The sequence below is a fragment of the Taeniopygia guttata genome, chromosome 3 (genome assembly GCF_048771995.1).
Source record: "Taeniopygia guttata chromosome 3, bTaeGut7.mat, whole genome shotgun sequence".
NCBI lineage: Eukaryota > Metazoa > Chordata > Aves > Passeriformes > Estrildidae > Taeniopygia > Taeniopygia guttata.
In genome coordinates this window covers 13,110,127-13,133,458 of record NC_133027.1, presented here as the reverse complement: position 1 = coordinate 13,133,458, position 23,332 = coordinate 13,110,127, and the positions used below count along the sequence as shown (strand labels likewise).

General features: G+C 39.0%; 1 protein-coding gene across 2 annotated transcripts in view; it reads left to right on the top strand.

The window, feature by feature from the left end:
* The window catches only part of VSNL1 (visinin like 1), an 85,569-nt gene that overhangs the window by 21,016 nt on the left and 41,221 nt on the right, over positions 1–23,332 (top strand). For both annotated transcript variants that reach the window (NM_001198582.3, XM_030267224.4), the window contains 1 exon segment: positions 18,461–18,627. In NM_001198582.3, the coding sequence (NP_001185511.1) occupies positions 18,466–18,627 (162 nt within the window). In that variant the 5' untranslated portion in view covers positions 18,461–18,465.

Genomic DNA, 23,332 nt, shown 5'->3' with positions numbered 1-23,332 from the left:
AACAAGCATACTTGGGTTTTTGCCCTTGTGCATCCATCTTGAATGCTACGAACATCGCTGCTCTCACTGCTTTTGCTGATGGAAAGTCAGGGAAGGAAAAGACAAAAAGTGCAGATAAAACACCAGGGGTGATGAGATTTGGCGTTGGGTAGGAAGTAAGAACCAGATAGGAAGGAAGGAGGGAAGGAAAGTAGGAGAGTCAGAATGAGCTGGTACAGATTTAGTGGGACTGGCTTGGCAAGTCAGGGAGCCAAAAGTACAGGGTAAAGATTGGACAAGGAAGAAGAAGAGGGACAACCTGAGTTTTACAATCAATTTGCTCTTACCATGTGTCTTGTCTCACAGCAGAGCCATGGTAATGCTGTGCAGGCATCCTTAATGCTAAGCACATCTCTATAATAAAACCAGCTTAGCCTATATTTATTGTGTGTATACATCTCTAAATGTGTTGTTGTTTTTCAGCAACACTTATAGCCTGTCCTTTCACCAGGCTTCTCAGGCACGTGCTGTACCACACTCTGTTACTGTGCACTCACAGCTTAGCACTCACAGCTACCCAGGACTAACACTGATAAAATACAGGATTATTCACAAGCCTGGCTATTTTCATGAAGGATCAAATGCCAACCTGAATTTTCACAGCTTTGCAGTGGCAGTGTGTGAGAAACTGGGACCTTCAGAATGTTAAGAAGTAGTACCAGGTGAGGTACCAAGGCATAGGTTCACAGCCTTGTAAAGTTCAGTGTCTGGCCTGCTTTGTATGCTGGTGTTGTATTCTTAGAAAGTAAAGGTGACAGAGTTTAAGTTGCATTTTGAGCAGGGAATGCAGCAACTAAATACTTGAGATGAGATTTGCATAGCTATTTAGGTACCTGGTGAGATTTCTGAAGAGCACTCAAGCTGCCAGAGGGATGCTTGATAGATCTGTACTGAACACCACCTTGATTTACTTGAATAGAAATGAACCAATGCAATTAGACAACAGTATGTACATTAGCCAGTAGTCCATACCCACAGAAGCACTCACATGTTTTTTGTAAAGCTGGCCTTATATCACTTGTCTGGAAGTCTGCATTTTTCCTTTCCAAGATATGCACATTTCCCACAAAAAAATACAGATTTTTATAAGCAAGAAAAGATATTTTTGATACAGATTTTTATAAGCAAGAAAAGAGATTTTTGATCCTTTTTCTTGAATCTATTTCTTGACACACACTCGCTCCCCTCTTTTCTTGCTTGGTCATAGTATCTTTCCTGATACTATGGGCTACTCTGATCAGGAAAGATAAAGGGATTGTTTTTCACTAGGAAAAAGAAGGTTTCCTGAATACCATTTGTTCTATACTCACTTTTGTCTTGGAGATCAAAAAAATCTCACTACCAGAAGCCCATCATTTGGAGCCTTGTTCATTTCCAGAGGCCATTTTGTAACAGGTTCTTTTTATACTGAATCTTTTGGGAGTAGTTGCGGGAAATTAAAAAAAAAAAATAAAATTAAAAAAAAAGGAAAGGAAAGGAAAAGATCCCCGAACCCATCTGAAGGTATAACTAGCTCAAACCGTTCTGCTTCTGGCAGGGAACTCTTCTTATATTATGTCCTCTGATTTGATTTAGTATGTGTTCCAAACTCCTGGAAAGTGCCACTTTTTTTTACATAACACAGTTTTTTACATTACTGTGTTTTGTGATGCTGGATTCTGGTTATTTGGGGATTTTTTTTTTTTTTGTTACTATTATATTCTATTCCACTGTTTATCTTATTGCTAAACTGCAGAACTGCAGCCTTAATTTATTTTAACTTTTCTTCTGTGTTGTCACACCAGAGAGAATTAACATTTCTACCAGCACAGCACTGAATGTAAGCAGGGCCTGATCCAGCTGCAGACCTGTAGATTATCTGTTGCTTTCAAACTTTGAATCAAGACCAGGTGTCTATCCAAAAATTCTTGTTCAATGACAAATATTGGAGATGAACCAAGAATTTGGGCGTGAAATCATACTTTTTCAGCCCTAAGTGATTGCAGCACTTCTTCCTAGGTTGTTAAAATACAGGACTCAATGAGATATTTTATCAAGTTTTTAGCCTTTAATGTAACAATATGTTTAAGGCATTTTCTATCTAGTTTTAGATTTTCCAAGTTTTCTGTAGTATTTATATACACATAATATGGTAAAAAGTAGTAGACATAAAAACTTTTATCACACATTTTTGCAATTTATGGAGAATGGGAGAAAAAATGAAAAGTATTCATAAATGACTTGTGGAATTGACTAGTGAAGTGAGAAATTTTGTGTATGATCTGAGATTACTTATAAAAATTGGATTTAAATCTGACTATAAATTGCTGCAACATGATTATAAAATACTGAATATCAGGTGGATTTATTGGTAATAAGAGGAAGGCAATGCCTGTGGGAAAAAAAAATTAATGGCGATACCAAGTAGAAATTGAGAGAAGAAATGGAAATCAATGCAGATAGATTTCTGAAATTTCCAATTCATATCAAATAGCAGCTAAAATATCTAGGAACTAGTATGACAGTAGAAATGTATTCTATTTTATAAGCAGGTGGAGCATTTAATCTATAATTATAGTCACTTTTATGATAAAGAATTAGCAAATTTGTAAAAAGCCTAGAAAAAGGGAGTGAAGTCATTTAGAAATGTGGCACATAGGCTGGACAGAGTCTGGCTGTTTCATGTCTGAAAAGGAGCAGGTGAGTAAGAAATAGTCACTCTTTCTCACAGTGCCAGAAAGAGGGTCACCAATGAAATTATTGTATAACGTTTAATTAAATTACAAAACTGATTTCCACAGGATGTTGTGGAGACCAAGATATAAATGTGGCCAAAAAGGGATCAGACAAATTCAGGAAAGCTAATTTAATCAGTGATTATTAGACATGATAGTCTGGAGAATCAATGGAGAGGACAGCACCTCCAACGTATGACTCATCCCATCCTAGGAGAAGTGTCTCACATCAACTTGCTGAGTCTCCACCTGGAAATGACTGTGTCTCTGTTAGGCTAAATTACTAACTTCGTACAGACACCAAAATTTGAGAGCATTAAAGCAAGCTGATTTAAATCCCACCATAGATGATATTTTCCTATACTAAAGATGTGGGGCATTTTTGCAGTTAAAAAAGCTGTGGGTGCAATTCAGTGGTGAAGAGGGTGTTTTATTATAAAGAAAAGATATTTTCCTATTTGTCAATCAGGATATGTTTTTTCTTTCTTGCAATCAGTTTAAATTGTATGCTTTATAGCAGAAGTATATATATATATATATGAAAGAGATTATCTCATCCCCAAAGAGATTATATCATTCCCAGCCTCTGGAATCATTACAGAGAGCAGCAACCATTTTGATATTAAACCTTTTTGCCTCCACATTCTCTAGTGATGAGTGAAGTAAACATGAGGTAATGCCAAGGAAGGCACTGTTTGATATTTCTAGCTTTCCAGATTCTACAGACTTAAATAGTCCAGGGTAGCTGCCAGTGCAGTTCCTGCTTAGCATCATGGTTGGGAATAAAAATATTTCACCCGCTGCTTTCTCCTGTCACCTGGGAGTAGCAGTTGCTGTGAAAGGCACAGCCATGCAAAGGCTCTCCAGGCTCTTTGTCCTTGCCTGTTACCTCTAACAATTGCCCCTCAATTTGGAGAGATCCTCCTTGATCAGCTTTGGCAAAAGCCTCGAGGTTGTCTCTGCAAATGCAGGTCTGCTAGAAAATAAAAATGTCTTTTTATGGTTACTTTTCCTTTTTTTATCCAGCACCTTTGTAGTTCGGTTCCACAGACCTCAACTATTCCCATGGACAATTCAGTGACAGCCCTAAATTAGGAAAAAACATCCTTCTCCTTAAGAATTAGAGTTATATATCATGCTTTCCAGGATTCATAGCCTAAAATAATGTCTTTTTCTTGCTTGTTTTTCTAAAATAGTTTCCTCAGTGGGTCCTTATCTACCAAAGGTGGACAGTGAATCAGAACAAAATTATATTTTCCTAGGCAAATTAATAAAACTGTAGGCTGCTATTTTAGTTTTGAAATTTTGAGACCTTTGTAAAGATTTCTGAGTCAGCTTGTCTGTGCTTAGCAACCTCCATCAATTGCTTTATCCTGGTGGCTGTTAAACTGAAGGAATTCAGACAACAGTTTTTGTGAATTTCATAATAATTTAAGTGTTTATATAGCTTTTATTAGTTTTCCTCCATATTTTTATCTGCCTCACCATTGCTTTTTTCTGTTTTGTTGAGCCTGTCCCAGAGGTGTTCCTTTGTAGCAGCTTTCCACATACTTTGCTGAAGCAGTTCTGCATGCACTGGTATCTGCCCCAATCAAAAATGTTGCTTACCTTTTTATGTCATCACCAAAAATATAATTCCTGAACTCTGTGTCCTAGAAAAACAAGCATTTTAAAAAGTGATCTGAAAAGTAGGCATCTCTTTTAAACTAAAAAAGCCCAAAACACAACAAACTGGTTGTCCTTTGCAGGATGAGTCAGAGAAGTTGGATGAAGATGGATGATATGGTATTGCAAATGTGTAGTGTATTGTATTGGTCTGTTCTGTCTTCTCTTTCTTTGGTATAGATTTTATTATTCTTGCCATGGTAAATGCTACTGGAATTTAGACTGTATCTCTCTCTGTTTTTTCTTTTTGTATACCTTTTCTTATTTCACCCCCAAAAAAAGCATGTTTGCACAGACATGGATTCAGCTGAGCAATTTATCTTTTTTGTTAGCACAGCAATAGTAGCCAGTTTTTATAAAAATTTATTCCAATAGAGCTCTCATTGAAAAATAGTTGGAAGAAATAGTTCTAATTACTTTTAACGTATGAAGTGATGAAGCTGTGCTGTCCTTTAGCACAAGAGGATTTCTCTCTCCCTCCCTGTCTCCCTCTGGCATCTTTAACAGAGAGACCATATGCTGTGCTTCATATTTGGGACCCATGGAATGTTGTATGTTTTACCATGTTGTCTTGCAGAACTATTGTACTGTATAAATTAAGTCAAAACTAGAAGAAATAGCTAACAGCTTTCAAATGCTTCATGGCTGAGATTTACTGGGTTGTATTTGTAATTAGTCTTTAGTTATGAAGGACATACACGAGGCTCAGGGTCTTGCCATTAAGGTTATTAAATAATAATGAGGTTCCTGTACTGGGGACGAAGAGTCTCCTCTGAGACAGCCAGCATTCCTTTTGCTTTGTCCTTTTTGCTCATTTTGCATTTTCTATCAATATTAATGTCAGAGTGAATACTTTTTTCCCCTCTCAATATATAACCTTGCTAGTAGCTCTATCATCTGTAAAAATACTTACATTTTTCCAGGAAGAAGAGTTTATGAGGCTCATCTATGTTATCTATGAGTGATTTCAAAGAGTTACTAACATGTGTTAATTAATGAGGAAACACCAACTAATAGTTATATGCATTATTGCTTTTTGATGCTGGGTTTTCTGATGTAATAGAGTCAGTCTGCATTAAAGCCATATTATAATTTGAATCAGTTTTGTGCTTTATGGCAGAAATTGGATTGGCAACTCTGGAAAGAGAATGTCCTAGAGGAGGAAGCACAGTTGACAGTGAATACTTCTAAATTCAGTCCTGGTGGGACTAGTTCAGTTTCACACATTCCCAGCTTTGACCTTTTTGCTCCAGTAAGGATAGTAGTCAAGGTTGAAAAATGAGATCAACAGTGATTTGGACCTCTTGTGCATTATTCTAGGAAGTAGCAGAGGGGATTTGGTGGTGCTGGGTTAATGGTTGGACTCGGTGTTCCTGAAGATCTTTTCCAGCCTGAACGATTCCATGGTTCTGTGGTTGGCTCTATGCAGGCACAGAGAGCAGGTGAGTTGGCAGCTCTGCTTTGGGCACTGCTGACACAGCACTGGCTGCACGTTCCCTCTTTGCTGGTCAGGTGTGTGCTTGCTGGAGTGGGCAGGAAGGCTCACAGCCTGATGTCCAGCGCAGCACTGCACAGTGGAGTCAGTGTGTTAAGCAACATCAGAAACATCTTATTTTCCTCCCAGCTTTCAGATGCTGCCTGCATAGCATAAATGGGGATTAAGGGAATGCAGGCATTTTTCATGGACTCCAGAGGGAGAGCCTTTAGATATAATCTTGATTAATGAATTTCAGTGAGCAAGGTTTGTCTGCAATGACTTTTCTCTGCTATAGAAACAGAGCATTGCGCCATTAGGTTCAAGCGGGTGGTGGGGTCAGTCTCTTTGCTCAGGTAACAAGTGACAGGGTGAGAGAAATGGCCTCAAGTTGCATTAGGAGAGGTTTAGATTGGATATGAAGAAATATTTATTCACTCGGGGGTGGTCAGACATTGGAATAGGCTGCCCAGGGAAACAGGGGTGTCACCATTCCTGTTAGTGTTCTAGAGGGACATGGATGTGTCACTTGGGAATATGGTATAGTGGTGAACAAAGTGCTGCTGGGGTAATGGTTGGAATTGATCTTAGATATTTTTTTCCAAGCGAAAGAGTCTATGTCTCTAAGTTAGCTGTCTAAGTCTGGAGGGGAAGATCTCATTTGGCTAATTCATTTGTTTAAGTAGAGGTGTCTAGTGCCACCTGAAAGGACCTAAGGTGTCTGAGACATCCACGTGGGACACCCTGTGTCTCAGCAGCTGAGATGACTTAAGTCATCTGAGTGGCTTAAGTCATACCAGTGGGTACTTGTTAGGGCATCTCATCCTTGTTAACCACCTGTCAGTTTAGAGCTAGATTGAAGCTACTAAAATGTTACTTCAAATGAGCTATCATATAAGTAAAATTTTTACATTTATTCCAAACCATAATATCAGAAGTGATGAAAAAAACACGCCTGTCATAGTAGTGGAAAGAAAGAATAAGAATTTTTATTTGAAAGTTCTACCTTAGGGAAAGCATTTTCAGTTTTTCTTCTGGCTTTCTGTCATAGTCAAGGCTACTTCTGATCGAATTTTAGATACCTTTTTCCTGTCCAAGCTGTGTACGTGATTCATCTGTTCACTCATTTGTATGAGTAACATGTTTGATCAACCCTGTGTCCAACTCAAAGGTGTAAAGCCATTGATTTCATTCTGCAGAATTATGATTCATCTCCTCAGTAATATATTTCCTCTGCATTTAATCAGGCTCCATCTGAAGCAGTCACAAGGGATAGTTCTGGCAATTCATTTATAATGAATTTGGGGTGAGCGTTGCGTCAATGGATCACTAGCCACAATGATACAAACATTTTATTTTTAATTTGAAAGGTTTTTAGTAAAATAAAAAGCTGTAATCTGCTTTCCTGCTAACCACTCCTGTTAACATTGGCTGTAACACGGCCATGTGGCTTTTAGTGTCACATGCATAGGTCAGAATGATCTGTTGAAATCAGCTCATGCACAGCAGTCACGGGTGTGCAAAAGCAGCTAACACCAGGGTCTGGGGTACTCCTTTTCATGGAGAAATGGAATGGAAATGAAGGTTTGAAGTGTGTCTGTATGTGTTAGCTTATATTTATTTCAGTTATCACAACACTATTTATAGACCATGTGCTGATACCACTGCTCAGTTTTACTCCACCCTTTGCAAATCACAGTTGTCATCACAGGACACAGGAGCATGAACTAGATGAAAAAGAGATCGTCTCACTACTGTGTGAGTTGGGAACAGAGAGAAACCAGTCTGAGCACAGATCTGTTATTCCCAGCAGACTGGAGGAGGATCACACAGTGCTCACCATGCCTCTTCTCCCTGAGAATGCAGAGCAGTGAGACAGGGCCTAGCACCACTGGACATGGCTGCTAAAGGGACTCTGTTGGGTAAAAAGGGAGGTGGATATTAGAGATGAGTTGGAGAAATTACTATAGCATTTAGATGGCCAGAGTGAAATTTGTTGCAAAAATTGTATTTAATAATAATAAGAAAGATTTTTATTAGAGGCCAGTACTTTACTTGGTTAAGAACTGTATTGAGGAAAAAGCAGGAAATGACAAGGGCATAATGAAACAATCCTGAACAATTTGATCTCTGCAGTTCAGCTATTTGTAACTATTTTGGTTTGTGGGGGCCTGGAAAAGAGCGGAAGAGAGTTTTTTCCCTGCTATGATGGACGTAAATAGCATTGTGGGAAGGATTGCATTTGGTACACCAGCATGTTGCATTGTAATGACATTAATCACACCTGAGTAAGTGTTGTGATGCATAGAAATAACAATCGACTTTGGCAAATGTATGTTTTTCCTGGGGATATCAGGAACAGCATTAGGTTATCCACTGCCAATGAGCAAGGGGGGATTTTTCTTGCGTCACTTTAAGCATTTAGAAATCCAGTTTCAGATCCAAGAAGGTTTAGAAGGCTGTCTCTACAAGTGGCAGAAAGAGATGTTTGCTGATTCATTCTGTCTTAAAATACACATGCATATATTTATCCTGCCTCTTTTCAGAAGTCTCTCTGCACGGGGTGAATCACTGAAATTTATGGCCCTCTCCATTGACTGCAAAAGGACCAAAGACAAATGACATTTTAAACAGCAAAGATTTGATTACTCCACCTTTGCAGAAGGCAGGGCAGTTATTGTGATGAGGAATATGGATATAAGTGAAGACTGAAGTGTGTATTATTAAGTAAAGGCAATGACTTACGAGTCAGAGGTGCAGTCCTAAAAAGGCACCTGATGGAGTCAAACTCAAAATGAGGCTGGAAGGTGAACAGTAAAAGTATTTCTTGATAAGCATATCACCTTAGGGAATTTGGCTTTGCACATATCAAACAGAAGAGTAAAATAACAAATAAGACATCCTGTAATTTAACTGGAAAGAAAGCACACGTTAACTTTTTTATAGGATGATTTTACTTTTTTTATGGCATTGTGACAAAATAGATTAATATTTATTTACAAACAAATGAAAACTAAGGAAAAAAATTGTGCATATATATAAATTAAGGCAGTGGCTACAGTCTAAAAAACCTTATCCCCAAACATGAACCTTCAATAATCTTTATCTCAAAGAAAAGCAGCATTTTAATTGATGCTAGAATTGACACTAATCTCTAAAAAAAAAAAAAAATCTGTGCCTCAGGCAGAGGAAATGTTGACACACTTTGGCATAACAAAACAAAATAAGTGTTTAGAGTCTACACAAATGTAGACTGGTTCCAGAACACTGGAACATGCTCAGGGAAGCTATAATGTTCAGTCATGCCCTGTCAATCTTCCCCCAAAAAAAGAGATGTTTACAGCAACTATCCCAGAAAATGTTCGGTACTGAATATTGGACAGATCTCTGATGTATCTAAAATTGTATAAACCACTCTTGAAATGCAAGGCTCAGAAAGTGACCTTTATGTAATGCTGCTGTGTAATTTTCTCCAGTGGCCTCTTTGAAGTTGTAATGTCCAGGAGGTCACAGATTTCTCATCTCATGAGGGAAAGACTATTGGAAACCATATTCTAGAATAAAACCTCAGAATCAAAAACTCTTATATTTCATATAAGGTACAAAACAAATTTGTCACAGCAAGGCTCTGATGCTGGAGCACTGTGAATAATTAGGTGACTGCAATGCTGCATGTTCATCATACGAAGTATTAGAGAAAGGTAAATGTTCTGCAGGCATTTTAAGATTATTATTTACAAGGACGGAATTTACTGGACAACAATCCAGTGAAGAAAATTCTCATTCCATTGCTGAAAAGTCAGTCTTCCTCCCAAATCACAGATCTTTTTTAACTACTATCACCACTGTCTACAGACACTGGACCAATAGCAAAATGAAACTATGGCAACAGATTTACTAATGTATGTTTCTGACACTCAGCATTAACAAAGCTGATTGTTCTCATCAGAAATTAATCACTAAATTCTGTAGAACATATAAATCACTAAATTTTATTGAAGTATTGGAGAAAAGGGGACTTGGAAGAAAATAAACCACAAACAAACAAGTCTGAGCTATGATGTATCAAAGCCAAATAATGGAGGTAAGGGGGAAGCAAAAATTTTCTGAAAGAGAACTGAGCATTCAAACCCTAAGCTTTCTCCAGAAATGTGGGCACTCCTCCACGTGGTCTAAAAGAGTCCAAGAGAAAGAACAAGTAAAAGGATTTTGTTCCTGTCTTTCCAAATCTAAAATTTACTGGTAGAGCCTGGAAACTCTTCTGAACACTTGTGTCTTGTTAGACAACAGAAGTAATTTACACTTTGTCCTGTCATCTATGTCCACTTGTAAAGGAGGAAAGCCAGCTATGGCTTTTTGTAAGCAATTTCCCAATCCAAATGAGAAAGGGGGCAGAAATGAGACCCTGCCACGTTGTTCAGACCGTGTGTCTGCAGGTTTGTTTCTACCCAAGCCGCTGGCTTCAGCCTTGGGCTTTGAATAGAGCCCTGCTGGGACTCACAGGGCTGCATCAGCAGTGGAGCTACTGGTGGGTCTGGAATGGCCCTCGGTTCTCATGTTGAAAATGTAGAGAATGCCCTTTTGCTTTCTTCCAGAATTAACAGAAAACAAATACATACTTTTAATGAAATAAGTTCAATGTTAGCTTTCTAGTCACCTAGAGAGAAAAACCCTACATATCAGTCATTGTTATGGTAGAGTATCGCCCTGAACATGTTTTACCCTTTCAAATGCTTTCTTTATTGCTTGAATCTAATTGAATATCCATCTCATTTCAAATAAAATTTAAAAATATATCTCTCTTTGTTTGCTTAGACCTCTTTTCTGCTTTTATTATTCAATTTGGTTGGATAATTGCATTCCTTAATGCCATTACTCTCTATTTTCCCCCATTTCTTTTACAGAGAGAGCTTACAGGCCTGAATCTGATATTTGGTAAAGCCAGTAAAGTAATCTGAAATCACTGGATTTATTCCAGTTTTTTCTGTAGTGCCACATAAATCAGAACTTAACCTATTTTTTCATGCATAGCTTGAAGTTTATGTTATCAGCAGTAAATCATGACTGCTTCTAATTTCACTATGGTGTTACACAAACACAGAATTACAGAATGGGTCAAGTTGGAAGGGACTGCAGTGGATCATCTGGTCCTGCTCAAGCAGGGTCATCCCAGAGCTCATGGCACAGGATTGTGTCCAGATGGCTCTTGAATATCTCCAGTGAGGGAGACTCCACAACCTCTGGGCAGTCTGTTCCACTGCTTGGTCATATGCACAATAAAGAATTTAATTCTCATACACACATGTCAATTCTTATTTTTTGGTCATGGCAGTAAAATATAGCCCTAAGTTTTGTATGAAGGAAAGAGCTGGTAGTTCAGGGTCAGTTTTGTTTCTGGGTAAAGGGGAAAATGTGGTCCTGAGGTCACTACAGGCAATATAACAATATGAAAGTATATATATCTACCTATACCTGATAATCAATTTTCTCCCACAACAGCTACTGAAAGGATGTCTGCAGTTCTGGAATCTTAGAACTGTGGAGGTTGGCAGGGACTTCTGAAGACTGTGTGGTGCTCAGCCCCACTCAGCAGGGTGAGCTGGAGCAGGGCCACGGTGCTTGGCATTGCCCAGCCCCGTTTGCTGTCACTGTGGTGGGTACCTTCTGCCCCGGTACCTCTGCCAGTGCCTGGAGTGCTGCTCCTTGCCTGCCTTTTCTGTCCTGGCAGCAAACACCTGGAGCTGGATTGCTTTCCTCTTCCACTCCTACAGGAGTGTTGTTGCAGCCCTTCTTTCTCGTGGGCAAAGTGCAGGTGTGGAGCTGCTCTGTGTTTGGATCCAGGGGTTCTGAGAAAAGAGCAGGAAGACAGGACTGAGCTGAGTGAGGCAGGTCTTGTCCTGTAGGAGTTTGGAGAACTGCAGATGCCATGACATCATGAAGTAAAAGCCACTTCAAGGAGAGACAGTGAAAGGAGAAAGTCTGACTGACCCCTTGTTCAGAAGGTTTAATCATAGCATAGGACTTATGTCAGAATATTAAGAGCTGGTATCATGCCACAGTGCCAGAGCCTCCTCTAAAATATCTTCATCTTTTGCATGTATTGGGAGAAAAAAGGGCTTTCCTGAGTGGTTCTACTATGCGGGGTATAGGACAGGGCTCAGCATCATCCCTGTCACATGCAACCTGACTTTAAAATTTTGTTGACGACTTATGTGAAGAGGTGCTTCACTAATTGCTTAGGGAAAATATAATTGTATAAAAATTTGGGATGGAAGGGAACTTAAAGATCATCTAGTTCCAGCCCCCCAGCCACGGGCAAGGAACCTTCTCTAGAACAGGTTGCCTATAGCCCCATCCAACCTGGCTTTGAACACTTTCAGGGATGGGACATCCAGAACTTCTCTGAACAACCTGTTCCAGTGCCTCACCACCCTTACTGTAAAATATGTCTTCCTTATATGCAGGGTAAATCTACCTTCTTTCAGCTGAAAACCAGTGTCCCTTGTCTTGTCATTACAGATCCTAGTAAAGAATCTCTCTCCATGGGGATGGCAAAATTCCTCTTATTTTCCGAATATATAGTTCCTTGGATATTTATTTCCATGGGACTTTGGGTATGAGGCTGTTGTTTGTTTTGTGTGTGAAAGACAGACTTTAGCTCCAAATTTCTTCTGTGAAATAATAAATGTATTTGAAGGAATGAGGCATCTGTGTGGCTTGAGCCTTTCTATCTATCCTTCATGCTGGCATTAGTAGAGAAAAGGCAGTATCTGACACAGCCTGAAGAGAAAGGAACAATGCTGCGAGTTGCTAGGAGTAATCAGCACAATGCTGGAAATTTGATAAACAGTCTGCTTAAAAATCATGTGAAAATGATTCTGCTACTGTAGGTTATAGACATAGGTCTTTGCTTTCCCCAGCATGAATTGTTTGGGAGTTTGTTACCCCTCTATATGTGTGTATGTTGGAGTCTATACACTGATGTGCTGTTTATAGGTTTGCATTGGGTGAAAGACTGTAAAGACACCCAGCACTCTTGCTTGCTCAGTGCCTGGATTTCACATGTCATGCCCAGGAGTCAGCACGTTCCTGTGGGAGCTTGTGGGCTGGGAGTGGGCAGAGGGGTGGGGATGAACCACAGTTTTCCTTCCAGCCTAATGAGTGCCTGCCAGCACAGCTGAGCTGGCAAAGTGAGTGTTGTCATTTGCCTCTGGCATAGTCCACACGACTCATTCCCACTTCCCAAAGCCAGGGAAGAGCAAGAAAAACATGCACCATGCAAGGGAATTCATTTAATGCACAGACCTCAGGAGGCTGCAGAGGTATTGGTTGACTACCAGCTACCTCAGCTCCTGTGGAATTACTGGGAAAGTGAGCCTGTGAACATGGGCAGGTGTCAAAGCAGCCAGAGTACATGGGAATGAGTTGGGATGTCCTAAATCACTTTGGTGTTTTTGCCCAGGGTTATGAGGTGAATCTTTCTGCATTGCTGGAATCAGTGGAGGGGGAAAAAGTGGCTTGAGTGACCAGTACCTCTTCTCCAAAGGTTGCCTTGGAAGAGCACTTTTTGTCTCAGCTGCCCATGTGGAAATTTAGTGAAATTGGGCAGTTACTGTGGATATCAGAAATAGGTGGTGTGACTGACCCATTTATGTGTGAAACACATTTCCCTGTGTTTCACAGAATGACAGACTCACTAGGATTGGAGGGGGCTTCCAGAGATGCTCAAGTCCAAGCCGCTGCTCAAGCATGGTGAACTATAGAGGATTGCTCAGAGTTGTGTTCAGTTGGGTTTTAAATATCCTCTAGAACAGAGATTCCACAACCTTTCTGGATGTGTTGGATGACCTGCTCAGTGAAGAAATGTTCTCTTACATCAAGAGAGAATTTCCTGAATTTGAATTTGTGCCCATTGCCTCTTGTCTCACTGTGCACCTCTGAGAGGAGGCTGACTGCTGTCTTTGTTCCCCTCGTTGGGTATTTAGACCCACACTGATAAGACCCACTGAGCCTTCTCTCCTGCAGGCTGAACAGCCCCAGCCCTCTCAGACTTTCTTTCTGTAACCAGTGCTCATCACCTCTGTGGCCTTTGCTGGGCTCCAGTAAGTCCATGTCTGTCCAGTATAGGGAATCCAGCCAGCACTGGACACAGTGACCTGGGGAATGGTGAGAAATGTCTCATCAGAGCTGGGCAGAGGGGAAGAATCACCTCCTTCAAACTGCTGTCAACACTTTTCCTAAAGCAACTTGGAAAGAGAATGGGTTTATGTAAATACATCTAAGGAAAGCAAGCAAAACAACACAGAGCTGGGTTATAGGCACATTGTTGAACATTGTTGGTGCTGTCTTCTCAGTAGAATTTGAGTCCTTTTTCAGCACAAATAGGATTCGTTTGGCAGCACTCAGTTTACTTTTCCTTAGGAACACACAGAATTCAATTTGTTTGCTCTTGGTCCCTTTGAACACTGAGCACATGCCAAGGAGGCTGAGGGGAATGAGAGGAGGGGAAAGAAGCAACAGTTGAGGGGGTCTTTTGAGATCATTAAAGAGCAAAAAAGATTATGTAAGTCATGTTTTGCTATTCAAATTAAATTTTTTATTTCTTAGGTGAGTATTTTAAATTTTGTTTTGTGAAACTACTCACACAGTAGACAGTAGACAGTTTACTGCTGGCAAGCCAAATGGGAGAGGCAGACCTGAAAAACCTTGCAGGACTTGCTATGAAATATTCTAGGGAAAAAGCCTTGCCATTGGCCAGGAGGTTTGGATGGTGATCAAGTGAAGAGCTTTTGAAACAACATGAGCATGTGTGGGACATGATAGCATTGCAGGAAATATATCAAACAAACAATATCAGACCTTAAAGCCGGAGGATCTGTCTGGTGTGGGCCCCCTGAGGTCCAGCACTGCAAAGAGCAGGCAAATCCATCCTCGAAGTGCCCCACCTGCTGCTGGCACAGCCTGGACTGCCTTAGGTTGGGGATTGGCTGTTCAATAACATTCCATCTTTACAATCTGAATTTTCTATGGACCTGTAAAAGCAGCAATTAAGGTGTTAATGAAACACTGGAGTAGCTTACTAAGTATTTCTGAAAAGCAATTTTCTCTGGATGGTTGATGGCCTTTTCAAGTGTTTCAGAAAAGTGATATGGTTTTAAACTCAGCCTTCATTGCTCTTGCTACTTGTTGCACAACAGTAGGTTTCAATATTTTTCTTGCTCTCTGATTTTGATTGTGCTGCCCTTGCTAGTGTTAAGCGCTCTCCTGCCAGAGCAATCTCACTGGAAACAGACCTGACATGGTATCAGTGCTATGTGGCACCCACCTACCTGGCTCCTTGGTTATCAGGAATCTCTCCTCCACATTAAGCCTTGTTTTTTTTCCTTTAATTATTTTTTTGCCAGAAAACACAACTGATTATGAATAGCTTGTATTGTCACATTGCATGATTGGAAATGTGGCACTTAAAAACAAATTTATAGTTGAAATTTATAAAATTTACTAAACAAAAAAATGCTTGCAGAGTGATCTTTCCTCCTCTTGAAATCTTAGTGATTGTGCAGCTGTTCTCTCCTGTCTTTTCCTAAGGCATATTTGTAGGTTTTCACAAGGAAAAACTTGTTTGGGAAATTGTGATTGTAAGTTAATTAAAAACAGTTTTCATTTTAGAAAACTAAATGTGTTGGCAATAGCATACTCACTGCTAATGGGTGATTGTACTTTTTCAATAATAATAAGAGATTCAATGAAGCTCTAGAAGATGTTAGGATATGATTAACTAGATAATCTATGTATTTGAGTTTTATTCCCAAATAAGATGGATCTCACAGAGCCAGAAGTCTGAGTTTATATTTGATAATTATATGAGACTCTTGAGCTTTCTTGCAGATTGTAATTCAATTACTCTAAGAAAAGAGCTTTAAAACATGAAGAAAGAATGAGTGCTTCTAGTTCCAGGAGTGCATCGTGACCAGCTTGGTCAGTTTGCTTACTCTGTCCCAAACAGAGCACAGCAGATTATGCACCATGCTGTGCTGGAGCAGCAAATAAGAGTACAGAGCCCAGAAATCATAAATTATACCTTTCTCAAATACTGGTTTGGTTCTGTGGAAAAAATAGTTTCTGAGACTGTTTATTAAAATGTCAGCTGTGATTTCCTTTACTGGACATATTCCATGGTGAGGTACATCAGAAATGGCTGAAAGGTGTTTGGCACTTACTGGACAACCTGTGACAGACAGGCGGCTGCCCAAAACTAGGGACCCGGATCACAGAGGCAAAAAGCTGGTGACTTGTTTCTCTGACTCTGATGATGGGTTCTATGTGGATATGTGTGTCTTTACTCAAGTATTCTTCCGCACATGCAGAGCCACTCCATGCTCTGTGATGTTCTACAGTGGATTATGTTCCCATCACTGAGAAAGGCAAAGGCAACTTTGGCAGATGTGGCTGAGATTCACCACATCTGTTCTGTTCCACCTCTCTAGAGTGCCAGGTCCAAGGGCTGTAAAGCTTACATGGATGAAGATAAAAAAGCTGCTATAACAGAAAAGTGGTCAGTCAAAACCACTTGATTTTTGCCCATTGAGGATGCTTTTTTTCTAAATAGTGTTAAGTTAAATAGTTCTGGGGATGTGAATCCAGGTGAAGAGTCAAGCAAAAGCACAATTGGCTAAATTAAGAGAGGAAAAAAAATGCTTTTTGAATCTCCCTAGGATAGTTACTATAGCTACTGAATATCTTTAGGGGTTTTCTGGATCCTAAGCAAAGCACCTTATGAATTCAAAAGGTAACAGAGTGTAAATAAAAAAGAAAAAGAGAAAGTAAACATGCCCCATAAAGAATTAAACAAACTTTAGAACGTCATTGTTTCTTGTAAAACCTGAGTGGGAGCTAGAGAAATAACTGCATTATTATTCTTTAGTCTCCATGGGATTTAAATTCAGAATGTGCCAAACTGGGTCATGTCATACATGAGAAGGTGGGGACTTCCAAGATAAGGCTGGGGCAGTTGCTGTAAGTACTGTAAATTGCCAACCCATCATTTAGTCAAAACAGCTGATTTCTGGACATCTGCATGTACAGTTTTACCTGTGGCAATTAACTGGAAGATTGAACGCCCACATATTTGTGCTAAGTTTGCCAAAACCCGTGAACAGGAGAACCTCCAAGTAAGTTGAGAGCATGGAGCAAGTTTAGACCAGGGAGGACCATGGCCAGAAGGGAGAGGGGCCATGAGGTCTTTCAGGAACAGAGTTGGTGCTGCTATGGCACCAGGGGATATGTTCAACACACACACAGACCAGGAAGAATTATTAACTTTGCTCTTGTTCAAGGAATGTTCCCATAAAGGAAATTATATAAATATATTGATTTGTTGGAACAGAAAAATATATGTCCTTCTGAGGAGAAAGAAACTTCTGCTTTGAAATAGGGGAAGATGCCAAAAGCGATAGATTAAAATTGGGAATGGGTGGTGATATGGACTAGAAATCAATGCATTCAGTGTGGTGCAGTCATTAGACACAGATGCTGAACTGGAGATAAAAATGGAAATGCAAAGCTGGGCTCTGGAAAGAAATTTTTCATTGCTTTGCAGTTCTCTACAGGACAAGTGCTGTCTGTCATCTGATTAAAAAGTAACAGAGATATCTGTCATGAAAGAAACTGTAGCAAAATAGGAAAATGTTAGATGAGATTTTCTCTAAAGTTCTCTCAAAGGACATCTTTGGTCAAATGTCAAAGCACCTGAAAGTATCTCAAAGGGCCAACATGAGTAGTACTGAAATTACTGTATTTATCTATACACACATGCAAATTTAATATTTCTGTTTAATATTTTAAGTGTATACAAAATGTATTTAACAAATGCAGTGAATATCTTCAGAGTTAATGGTGATGAAATGTAAACAGTGATGAAATTTAAACCATCTAATGTTTATCAATTATGCATGAAATATATAAATATATGTCTAGTTATACATATGTGTATGTACAAATGCATAAGAATTAAATTTATTTTTCCAGTTTGGTTTCATAATTTTTTGAGATGAAGTTTGTGGACTCTTGCATTGCTTCCTCCCAGTGGAATACCTAATGCTGTATGTTGCAAGTCTGTCTGTCCACAGCCTTGGACATGTGAGGAGTAGCTGCTAATGTAGCAGTCATATCAGAAGATATTTTCAAGACAAAGAGGAATTCTGTCGACATCCCTGAATCTGTGAAATATTTTTTGTTACATTCAAGGAAAAAAATAAGTAATCTTTTTCAATCTTACTGTAAAGAAAAGCTGTAAAATGCCTAATTTTAAGGCAAATGAGAGTAGTCTGTCTCCAGGCCTTAAGATTCCTAAATGAAAGAATAATGTTGCCTTTTTCACTATTTTCAGCCTCCAACAATCAAGCATAACATAGATTCATCAGCAAAATCATCATCATCATAGCAAATCAGTGAAGTTGCATTTGATCGAAAGCAGCAGTGAATACAAAGCAATTGTTCAAGTTATGTGGCTAATTCCAATTTAAAATGTTCACATTTGGCTAATTGTACTCATTTATTTCTTCCTAAGGCAAAATGGGGAAACAAAATAGTAAGCTGGCCCCTGAGGTGATGGAGGATCTGGTGAAGAGCACGGAGTTCAATGAACACGAGCTAAAACAGTGGTACAAAGGATTTCTAAAGGACTGTCCAAGTGGTAGACTGAACCTTGAGGAGTTTCAGCAGCTCTACGTAAAAGTAAGTGATTTACTAAGTTGTTTGTTAACTTAAAAGTAAGTTATTTGACTGTAAAAAAAAATTTATAAAATAATGTAAAGCAAACATATGGTCCAGAGCTGCTGGTCATTTAGAATGAGGAGAAGCAATGGTGAAGATGAGGCAATGAGTGGGAAGTGTTACCCTCTTCACACCAGTGATTTGTGTAACTATAGTGACAAGAACCAAAAATTTAGGAAAAAAGCTGTGATTTATTCACAGGAAATGTAATACATTCTCTGTGCTCTGAAATTCATGACGTGAATTTCAAATTTTAAAGGCGATGTCATTCATAAGGATTAAAGGATAGCCATGGTCCTGTTCAATATAAACCATGTGATTGCTGGACATATTTATATAAAAGTGGTAAAGTTTCATGACAGTAAGACCTGCAGATAAATTATGCACTGTGCACAAAGCATTTCTTCCATAAATTTTAGGTGTTGCCTTTATTTTTTTCCCTGCTATCACTTTTCTCATTTTATTGGGAAGGGAAAGCAGGCTGATCTGTTTATTTTCTTCTTATTTTTCATCACTTTGTCATGTTCAATGCAGTCTTTCCCTTAAATTTATTATGTAGTTATTCTGTAACAAGAAAAACATGGGGGAAGCATAAAAAGTGTATTCATGTTACAAAGATAATTATATTTTAATTCAGAATTGAATGCTGACCTAAAGGTCAGACACTTCAAAGTAATGTTAATTAGGACAAATATTGAATGACAGTGATGAACTGTGGGATCAGAACATCTCATAAATACAAAGTGAGGCTGAATAAAAATAAAGCAGCCTTTCAAATGTAATTAATACGTAGTTAAGACTGAGCACACTGGCAATTTTTGCAGACAAGCAGGACTGTTATTTTCCTCAAATGCACGGTGCAGTTCTTTCCTAAATTTCTTCAGCATTGAACCAGATCCCTCTGCAAAGTATTACCTAGACCCTTTTTCTTTCTAATGAATGGTTCTAGCATAAACTTCCAATTCACCTTACACAAATAAGCTTCTGTCTTCATATTTTATTATTCATGGCTGAAAAAGATGTTGCCTCACAATCCTATTCTTAAGAATAGGAGTTTGTAATGAATGAGTTTGTAATGAATTACATTTTCAGATGATAGAATCTGTACAGCCTCAGGTGTTGTGCTTGTTACTGACTGATAATTTGTAAGTTCCACTTTAAACAGTAATCACTGCACATCCAAGAGGAGCAGACATCCAGGCATTTCTCATCCATGTTTCTGGGAAAAGTAAACAGTTTTTAAAAAAATTCTTAATAAAGTATGTCTACTCTTCAGAAATTATTTTTTCATTTTGGAAAATCACAGTAAAGGTGTTTCTGGGGTATTTATTTTGTTTTGTTGGTTTTTTCTTTTTGTTGTTGTTTGTTTGGGGCTTTTTTTGGCTTTGTTGTTGATGTGGGTTTGTTTTTGGGGTTTCTTTAGGTTTTTTTGTTTTGGTGGGGTGGTGGTTTGGGTTTTTTTTATGATTTTGTATGCTGTGAGGAAAAACATCTGTAAATAACTCAGAACTCCCAGGACTTTCTTCCTTCAAAGAGGTGTTTGAAGCATTCATAGATATTTCACAAGATCCTTGTGAAAACACATCAGAGAGCAAATTCAATATCATGTTTGCAGTGATGGTAGTGCAAAAAATTACATGAAGAGCACAAGCAGTATTTTGCTCTTGAATTTGAAGACAGCTTTGGAATCTTACTAAGCTGCAATTCCAGCTTTTAGTTTTATGGCTTCATGTATCTTTAGACATGGGCATCAAATGTGATTGTCTTCCTTGCTTTGGTAGTTGTGGGGTTTGATTTTTGGCTATCTAGTGATACTGCCATATATCTAGTCCAGTTATTGTCATCCTCTATTTAATGTCTATATGAGCAAAATACTAATCTTGTGAGGAGAAATACGATTAGCTGTAGTAAATCCAGAGCTTTACTTCTCTCTGTGTCACAGAAATGCTTGTCAAATAATGTTTCTGAGGAGTTCATAGTCACGAGTGCTGGCTGTGGTGGCAACTTCTTCTGTGTAGGACAGTCTGTATACCCCAGAATGTCTTATCTTCTGGCTGCAGATAAACCCCTAGATGTCAAATTTTATCTTTCCAGGAGGAGCCACCAGCAGGAGACCTGAATCATTATGATTACATTTATAGCATCTGAAATCACTTAAAATATATTCAGGGTAAAAACACGTGAAGCATGTATTGATTTGTAATTCCTCTTCTAGTTGGGAGGTATGACATTTATCTGTTTGTCTGAACTGGATTTTATTGAGGAAGATTTCCATTGTTCAATATATTTTGAAAAGCAATACAAGACTTTCCTCCCCTTCCAATTCATGTTGACTTAAGGTGACATTGTTTCTTCATTTGTGAGAGCTGTGGGGTGCATTTTCATGTGTGTTGATAAAAAGATGTTGATCATCTAACTTAGGTGCAAAGCAAACTCCTTTTCTTTTTACTCATGCTCAATAGAAAATATCCTCAGCTTAAATAGACAAAACATTTTATATTAGCAATACTTTGAAATAAATTTCCTGATTGTCTGCACTTCTCTTCCATCAGAATTACGAAGTGGGGTGCACAATATTACGGCATAGAAACTGTTTGGGGTTTTGTTTTTTTCCATGAAACATAATTAGGTGCGTTCTGGAATCACAGCTAATGTGTTACTGTATGTAATTGCTGCTAATAAGCTCGAGTTGGTCTGAAAGGGAACCTCCAGAACAGGTGTGATGTGGATGGCAGTTCCTCAACATGAACCCTTCAAACTCTACATATTTGCATCAAGTGTACTGTGCTGTTTACTGATGCAGATGACGACTGTATTGACTAAAGGGGGAAATTACTCTAGTTTGGCTTAGGAACATTTGCTATTGAAGTTTCCATTATGAATACAAATCATCCAGTGCTTAAAATAAATAGCAGTTACACCAATGGACTCTACAGAAAAAATATTTGCAGCACTTTTAATGGAAGTGTCTATAAAAATACTTAGTCAAGAATACCTCTTTTAAATAAACAGCTAATAGGCGGAAATATACTTCATATTGTTGCATATTGAACATTTTCTGCAATATAACAGGTTCATTGATAAGATTAGTCCATTTTTGGGTAGATAGATTCTTCTTGGGATACAAAATCTGTGGCAAACTGTTAGGGCTCATGTTTCCCTCCATGGCGCTGAATGAAGTGAAGGCTTCTGCAGTTTTTTAAGTAGTTTATTGAATAGTTGGTTATATACTGCAAGCCCAGAGCCACAAAGAGTCCTAAATACTGAAACACTGAGATATCTGTCCTGACAGTCTGCACAGAGCATGGGAGGGGGAGAAATCTGTGGATAGCATTCTGAGGAAGCTAAAACTCAAGCCAACAATTTGTAAAGAAACATGCAAAACCACAAGGCATTGCTCAGGACAGGAGCTGGTGCTAAATTCTAAGTTTCTTCAGGGTATGGGAGTTACATCTTCCTACTGCAGAGAACTATCTAGAACAGGAGAAAAAGCAAAATCAACTGAATGTAGTCCTTTTGCTTTCTCTCTTAAATGACAAAAATAATATAATTGCCTTACCTTTATCACAGTGGTTATGAACTACTTAAGCTGTAGAAAACTGAGTCAATTAGAGGAACAGCATTGCCAGCAGATCAAGGGAGGTCATCCTGCTCCTCTACTCAGCCCTGGTGAGATGCATCTGGAGAGCTGTGTCCATTTCTGGGCTCCTCAGAGCAAGAGATGGAGCTCCTGAAGCCAGTCCAGCAGAGGGTGACAAAAATAATGAAGGGACTGGAGCATCTATGCTATGAAAAAAAGTTGAGGGAGCTGAGCCTATTCAAGAAGAAATAATTGAGAGGGGATCTCATAAATGTTTATTAGCATTTGAGGGGAAGGTGTCAAGAGGATGGACCAGGCTTGGCCCTGTGGTACCCAGAAATAGGTCAAGAGGCAGAAAGGGATGCACAGGAAGTTTCTCCCAAATACGAGGAAGAAATTCCTTACTCTGCAGTGACCACACACTGGAACAGGGTGCCCAGAGAGGCTGGGGAGTCTCCCTCACCAAAGATATTCCAGAACCCTCTGGATGCAGTCCTGTGCCACGTGCTCTGGGACAACTCTGCTTGAGTAGAGAGGTTGGACCAGATGATCTGCTGTGGTGTCTTCCAACTTTACTCATTTATCAGAGACAATTATCTCTGTTTCAATCTGCACTTCTTGGCCTCTCATTTATCTACCTGTGATGAGATGTGACCTTCTGGGCTGCTGGCAATATCCCAATTAACCTCTTTTCTGTAGGAAATAGCATCAGACAAGCTGAAACCTAAAATTTCCTTCTTCAAAAAAATACCCTAACTGTTAAGCTTAATCCTTACTAGCTGCCTTGATTTTCCCTTTTCTCTCTTAAAAAGCCCTTAATTCTTTTATCTTGCATAAAACTTCATTATCATTGCAGGCAGAGAGTTAAGAAATTAATATACAAAACTGTCATTAAAATAAAAGCTACCAATAAAAACTCTTGAGTGTTCCTATCATTCTTTAGGGTTTCTTGCTGTCTAGAGGGCCAAATACATTTTCCTTCAGATCTTTTGAATTCACTGGGTTTAGATGAATATGCCCTAGAGTGTGTAAGTCTGCATAATCACTGCTAATATTCACAGGAATTATGCATGTTTATTAAGTGGA